This window comes from Lygodium microphyllum, chromosome 29 (assembly GCF_053477565.2).
Source record: "Lygodium microphyllum isolate KBCC chromosome 29, Lygodium_microphyllum_v1.1.10, whole genome shotgun sequence".
Taxonomy (NCBI): domain Eukaryota; kingdom Viridiplantae; phylum Streptophyta; class Polypodiopsida; order Schizaeales; family Lygodiaceae; genus Lygodium; species Lygodium microphyllum.
Window position 1 is genome coordinate 114,849,313 of NC_141163.1, and position 8,007 is coordinate 114,857,319.

The 8,007-nt window shown below is 40.2% G+C and overlaps 1 protein-coding gene across 1 annotated transcript; it reads left to right on the forward strand.

Moving 5' to 3' along the window:
• The first annotated feature begins 268 nt into the window (after positions 1-268).
• LOC148011061 (uncharacterized) lies at positions 269-2,712 on the forward strand. Its single transcript, XM_087671609.1, has 6 exons — positions 269-424; positions 1,631-1,818; positions 1,915-2,046; positions 2,148-2,324; positions 2,413-2,550; positions 2,634-2,712. Exons 1-6 carry the CDS (start codon positions 362-364, stop codon positions 2,710-2,712), a joined length of 777 nt encoding a protein of 258 aa, XP_087527735.1. The 5' UTR covers positions 269-361.
• Positions 2,713-8,007: the final 5,295 nt, after the last annotated feature.

Here is an 8,007-nt window from a genome sequence, read left to right on the forward strand (position 1 = left end):
CTGAGCGTACCATGGACAGGCAGGAGTATGTGGAGGCATTTGTAAATAGACAAATGGGCAAATATGACTCCAAAAGAGATGAGCGTGTGCGGAGAACGCAGAGTCGAATAGCGGATGGCTACCAAAAACATGTAAGTCTCTTACCTGATATTGTTTATTCTTCTATAGTGTCATATGCAAATGCAATTTTATTACCTTGGCCTTAATTTTATCATTTTTTTTATATGTATATACACTCACAAGTTGTCTTCTTTAGAAACGACCTCGCACACGAGAGTATGAGGATGTGCCTCATATTGATGATGAGGGTCAAGTCCTAGACCACCATACGGAGTTGCAAACAGTGGAGCGTAACTTCTAGATGGACCTGGATGGCTTATTGCAGGCTGGTCCTCCATCCACTGGCGATGTTATGGACTCCCAGGTTAGTTTATCACAATTTTGTGGCTTTTGGTTATGGTTATGGTTATGGTTCAGGTTAGTTTATGGGCATTGTGTAGTTAGGATTATGTTTATGGTTATTGTATAGTTCATGGGCATTGTGTAGTTAGGATTATGGTTATGGTTATTGTTTATGCTTATGGTTCTGGTTATGGTATTGTTTATTGTGTAGTTTATGGGCGATGTGTAGTTAGGATTATGGTTATGGTTATTGTTTAAGGTTATGGTTATGGCATTGTTTATGTTTATGGCTATGGGCATTGTGTAGTTTATAGGCATTGTGTAGTTAGGATTATGGTTACGGTTATTGTTTATGCTTACCGACTTTGACATTGTTTATGGTTATGGTTATGTTTGTGGCTATAGGCATTGTTTGTTGTGTAGTTTATGGGCATTGTGTAGTTAGGATTATGGTTATGGTTATTGTTTATGCTTATGGTTATGGAATTGTTTATGGTTATGGTTATGTTTATGGGCATGTTTGTTGTGTTTATGGCTATGTTTATGGTTATGTTTATGCTTATGGTTATGGCATTGTTTATGGTTATGGTTATGTTTATGGGCATGTTTGTTGTGTTTATGGCTATGTTTATGGTTATTGTTTATGGGCAAGGTTATGGCATTGTTTATGGTTATGGTTATGTTTATGGCTATGGGCATTGTGTAGTTTATGGGCATTGTTTATGGTTATTGTTATGTATATTATGGTTATGGTTATTGTTTATGGGCAAGGTTATTGCATTGTTTATGGTTATGGTTATGTTTATGGCTATGGGCATTGTGTAGTTTATGGGCATTGGTTATGGTTATTGTTATGTATATTATGGTTATTGTTATGTATTTTATGGTTATTGTTATGTATTTTATGGTTATTGTTATGTATATTATGGTTATTGTTATGGGCATTGTTTATTGTTATTGTTATGTATTTTATGGTTATTGTTATGGGCATTGTTTATGGTTATTGTTATGTATATTATGGTTATTGTTATGGGCATTGTTTATGGTTATTGTTATGTGTCTTATGGTTATTGTTATGTATTTTATGGTTATGGTTATTGTTATGTATATTATGGTTATTGTTATGTATTTTATGGTTATGGTTATTGTTATGTGTATCATGGTTATGGTTATTGTTATATATATTATGTTTATGGCATTGTTTATGGTTATTGTTATGGCATTGTAGGGCGAGGGGAGTAAGCGCTTCACGTCGCTCCTCCTATCACCTCGACCCACCCCTATCACCATCTCCTCCCCTCTTGAGTATCCAAGTGATGCTCCTCATTGCATATTCACCATTGGATGCAATTCGGTTGACACCAAGGTGAATGGCTCTCCTGTCAAGATGAAGGGGCAAAAAAGTGCCACCTCAAGGTGCGTTTTTTTGGTTTGCAATGCTTTCATTGTGTTGTATTTCTTGTACTTGTGATTGGCTGCATTGTGTGTGGTTGTTTTTTGGTATTATTTTAGGTTAGAGACTTCCGCAAATATCAAGTTCGTGTCTCTATGCTCAAAGCTCCGTGTGGATGTCGACCGGGCTTTGTTGGATGCATTGCGGTGCGTGGAGGAGGCATCCACCCGTACTATGAATTTGTTCGCCATGTAAGTTTGTTAAACTAGTTATAGCTCTATTGGTTGTTGCCTAATGATTACGACTAGGGGTTTTGTTATTCTACTGAACTAATTTGTGCTTTTATTCATAGTTGGATGGAGTATTTGATGCGGAGAGAGCACGTCCATGATGTATGCTTTGTGGATAGTCTGTGGTTTCCATACATCAATATGGTTGAGCCACAAGACGATAGTGTTTCGTTGAGGAATTACTTTAATAGTTGTGATCCCACGATGTCCACATTTATCTTTCTGCCTGTGCTTGTGAGGTTTGTAGTCCCTTTATGCATACTTATTGTAAATGCTTTATCATAGCCCTTTGATGCGCTAGTTTTAATAGCATTCTTTGATGTGTAGGTCACATTGGTGTCTTTTTGTGGTCTTCAACCCTTTGCTAAGAAGGGTTAAAAATTTACCTAGTGATCATGGAGCCATCCTATGCCTTGACTCCTTGGAATGCACTGATTTCACGGCATGTCTACCTTATGTGCACAGGTATCCTAACATTCTATATGCATCCATGCTTTACGTTGTGTCACATATGTATTATGTTCATCTCTTTTGTGTCTATGTTTCAGGGCCGTGTTTGCACTATCGAGGCTTTGTACTGACCCAGTATGCGCAAGGTTTTTATTGGACGTGGAAAGACGACTATAATCCCTTTTCGCAGGCCCCTCAACAGACAAATGCGGTGGATTGTGGATTTTATGTGATGGCTTTCATAAGACTACTCATCGAGGGTGGTGTGGTTGGGAAACCAACCAAAAACTGGGTAAGCCTATACTGGTATAAGTGCTTTTGCTATGCGACTTTGAATGGTTTTGTGTGCATACGTCAATCCATAATCAACTTTTTGTATTGCAATTAACTAGAAAATGGTTCAATGCCACCTACGTTACCACTTGAAGAAGGACCTTTACCAGTGGGCACTTGGAGTGTTGGAGAGGTGATCTTGTGTGGTTTTACTTGGTTTGTAACATTTAGCTAGATTGTGGCAGTCATGGACTTATGGTCATGTACTTGGTTTGCGGCAGACATGTACTAAGAATTGAACTCATGCATCTTTTTGAACTTATGGTCGTTACATTATTCTGATTCTTTGTGTGGTTTAGAAATCATTAATTGATCTTATCTCTCTCTCTCTCAAATTGACCTTTGGAACATGAATTGAACTCACAAACATTTGCTTCTTTGGTTGTGTAGTCACTAATGATTCAATGTTACTAATCTCACGATTTAATGTTACTAATCTCACAATTTCATTGCACCATAGTACTTCGTTACATTATTCCATAGGATGTGTGGTTTAGAAATCATTAATTGATCTTATCTCTCTCTCTCTCAAATTGACCTTTGGAACATGAATTGAACTCATAAACATTTGCTTCTTTGGTTGTGTAGTCACTAATGATTCAATGTTACTAATCTCACGATTTAATGTTACTAATCTCACGATTTCATTGCACCATAGCACTTCGTTACATTATTCCATAGGATGTGTGGTTCAGAAATCATTAATTGATCTTATCTCTCTCTCTCTCTCAAATTGACCTTTGAAACATGAATTGAACTCATAAATATTTGCTTCTTTGGTTGTGTAGTCACCAATGATTCAATGTTACTAATGCTTCTTGCTTTATCACATGAGTCAATTTGTTAAAGTGTGTTCCATCTAGATACTTTTCATTTTGGAGTGCATCTTTTTGGCATATATGACTAGAAAACAAAGTCACTAATATCCAGTAAGTGTTTCATCTCATTAATTCATAGTAGCCCTTTCAATAGAGTTACTATACACACACACACACCCCTCTCTCTTAGTTGGTGCTACACACATGAATAATAAAATATAACATAGCTTCAACTTGCTTTATCACATGTGTCAACTATGCTTCCCAACAATGCACCCATCATTACTAACTTAAGCTATCAATATTTGCGCAACTCTTTAAATATGAAAGTATGTCACATTTGGATTACATGAACATGTAGTGATAAGAAATAACATGTTGGATGTGTTGCCAAATATACACACTAATTTCTAAATAATAAAATCAGATAATTATCCAATACGACACTACCATAAAATCCAAGACACCACCATAAAAACTAGCTAATTCCTGCAAATAGAGCAAGATAAAATCCAGGAGAATGTTATCCATTAGATGGACAATCACGTGTACACTACAAACATTCTGAACCTAAATGCCAAGACTTCTGTGATCGTGGACCCATCAGGGAACGAGAGAGAAAATTGACGCTCCTCATTCTCACTGTTGTAGGTGCAATACAAAATACGACAAGTGCCAATGTAAGACTCACCATACAATCGCACCGCCTTGCCGATCAAGATAGAATCCGCTGGACAAGGAGCATACCGCATGGATAGAGGGAGTAGTGCATGGCAAGTATTGCATGAATACACTGCGAGAGGGTCCACCAAAAATGTTTTGGTGTAGCAATGAGGACAATATATCCGCGGTTTTGGGCTAAACCTTACACAACCCCTCCCTCATTGATGCTTACGCCTTAACATTTCTGTAATAGATGGACGCTTGGGTTGTGATGAGGACTCCCCCCTCTCATTTGGATGATGACGATGATCCTTGCCATGCCCTAGGCGCGTCTGTGTGACATTTTCCTGGATCTGATAGATCCCGCCCTTTTTAGGCATGTCAATCTCCTGTGGTGTGAACATGTGAACAAGAGACTCTTTAGCACTTTCCAGTTGGCGCATACAAGCATCCATCTGTGCCGCTGTGTAGGATGGAATCCCATCCTCGATCCTTTGAAGGAGGCCTCTAAAGTCTGCGATGGAGGACACGAGTTCCCCTTCCTGCACGCCACCATCGGAAGCTGATCTCTCCAATCCTGTGATTTCATTGCCACCTGGTCTTTCCTTTATGTCATCAAATACATGTGCACTATCGATGATGGGGAGAACCTCATGAAGGTGAGGAAAATAGCTCTTCAAGATGATCCTCAAACCATGAAGATGTTTACAGTCAGTCGACCAATCAGGGCAATCACAGTAGTTTGATTGTACACTTACATGATACCATTTTGCATGTTGGGTGGTGCTCACTATTTTAAACAACATGGTCCCCTCGTTAATGACTTGAAGAGAGGAGGGATCTTGCTCATACCGCTGAAGAATCTTCTCCCCTGTTGCCAATCTAGCCATATGACTCTTGCTTGACCCATAGACTTTGAAGCGCTCAGAATCAGCTGGCATAAAAAACATGTATAAGACAACAATGTGTTTCAAGGAAAGGTCAAATGTGCAAATAGAAAGGAAACTGACCACATTACCTATCTCTTGCTTTTGCTTGAAAAACTCCAAAGCCGATCCACCCATTCTAGAACCCGATGATGAGTCACCAACAAGGGCGTGTAGCAAATCCAAAATGGACCTGTTGATCCTAGCATCAAGTAGAGTGTACTTGATATATTGCCAAAGTCTCTTGATGAGGTTTTTTGTGTCGACATTGGCATGTGGAAACATGCGACCAAACTTGGGCCATCTTGCATGCCAAATACAATCTTTCCCACACCATCCATTGGTAACATATCGGACCACGTTTGGATGAGCGGAATAATGATGAAGCAATTGCTCAAACATATCATCAAACTGCGACTCTGTAGGGCAATGCATAAGATTGGACAAAGAAGCATACACATGATCGCGCTCATCTGTAGGGACCTTGATTCACGCAAGAACATGTAAAGTACTCACTGTCAAGCTCATGGAACTCACAAAAAGGCAATGCTTAAAAGTAAAATGGTATTGAAAAGGTGTACCTGTGGCAAGAGATTTTCAACCCATGCTTTCTTTGTGTGGAACCAGCATAGAATAATATGGCATGCTCGTTGACGTTTGTTGCCACCAAGGTAGTCAGTGGTCCAACAATGAGGGTCTTCCAGAACAACCTTCGAGAGCGCCTCCAGCTCTGGCTGGGACTTATCAATCATCAGGGCAGTAGGGCGAATATCTCCCATCCTAGAGAGGACTAGTCTCATGGTGATTTGCAAAGCCATAATCTCTTGGTTTGACCCATTGTCACTAGTGCATAGCATAAACCAAATAGGGATACCCACCCCATGTTGGTTTGGTAAAACCGCCGCATAAAGCGGAAGACCAAACACATTGGTCTTGAATGTGCTGTCGATTGCCCAAGCATTGTTCTTTGAGAACCTCTTACTCATTTGCAACATCCATTCGTCCTGGACTATCAGTACGAATGGTTTGTCCTTGTCCTCTATGGCATGAGGATTGTATGGTTGGCAATAGAGTACCTAAAAGACCATGTAGATGATAGTATCAAATAGATGTACTAATTTTCGCAGCTTATAAACATTTATGAGAATATGTCAAATACCTTATTTTGATCTCGTAGATGGAGAGCCTCCAAATACATTGCCATCCAATCATCCTTCGAAAGTTTGCCTGCAGCAGGACGACACGTAGAACATTGACGCTCAAAGCAACCTAATACCATAGACAAAGGCTTAGAAGGTAGCATACCTTCAATTCCAATTTGATATGATAGTGTCTGTACCTCCCTTGGTATCATGAAGAACCTATAAATGACACGATCCAATGGAGAGGCATTTTTCAAATGAAACCGCTCCTTGCTAAGGCTCATCTTCGCGATGTGGCAACATGTCCCAACGTCAAACAGGTCATCCTTGCAACAATCAATCACAGTTGGATGCACCGGCAAGTGATACAAGTCGGCACGAGATCCAAGTACATGACCCTCGTGTGGTCCATGGACTCGTATAGTGACATCATGGAGATCGTCTTTGTACTCGATTTGCACCTTGAAAGGGCAACCACATTTCTTCGATGTTCGCAACATGCGGATTTGGGAGCCCTTTCGAGTTGCTCTACCACTGCGATGACATGCATATTCCACTATTGTCTTCCCTAAACCATGCTTTTTGGTTGAGCGGACCTTGCCCAACCTAACATTGTGTTCAAGCATGATTTCTTGAAGTCTCCGCTCAACAAGAGATCTATCTATAGTAAACTCCAAGATGGGTGCTCTTCTTTCTTGAACCTTCCCATGAACGAACAATGGGCCTTTATAACCATGGGGCCTTGTGAACACCTTGCAAGTACACCCATTGATGAGATCTCTCACATACGCAAGAGGAATGCCATGCCTTCTCAAGTCAGTACACCACGTGGATTTGATGGAATCAATTGTGACATTGATACCCTCGTGAGCACCTGTAACCTTGTTTATGTGATTTTCAAGGAATATGCTCTCCCACTCCTCTATACATGCAATGCGCAATGATGGCTTCGATTTCAAGGACAATGTAATGTGTCCATCGCCATTTCTACCAATGCAAAGACCTTCTCTGATTCTTCTCCACTTCTTCAAGTCGAGCAACTCCCTCGTGTGGAGTTGCTTGAGCACCTCCAATGTGATGGCCTTCTGCCTGCTTAAATCACTGACCATCAAGCTATAAGTCTCTCTATTAAAAGAGAAGTACTTCGATGAGGTATAGGTAGTTGTGCTTGGTGCATTGATAGTGATTTCTTGTGGTGCCGAATCATTGTCTCCACTTAAGAAATCAAGCATCTCAACCTCGTCGCTTGATGATCCATCTAATGTCTCTTCATCCGCGTCGAGATCATCGATCTCAATGTCGCTTTCCATAATCCATGCGTGTTGACTACATACGTATATATCACCAAAACATCATTCCAATGTCACAATGCATCCAATGCAAATATGAGAGGAAGAAAGAGAGAGAGATATGCACCTTGTAGTGGAAGTCATGACCAAGAAATCGTAATATGAACCTCAAACCTTTGTTCCAATGATCTCGTGAGCTTGTATGCGCTTGGAATATGGGCATCCAACCTCCATTCACAACAGCACACGAATGCGCCCTGCGTGCAAGATTTTCCTGTGGGTAATACCGAGAGCTTTTCGG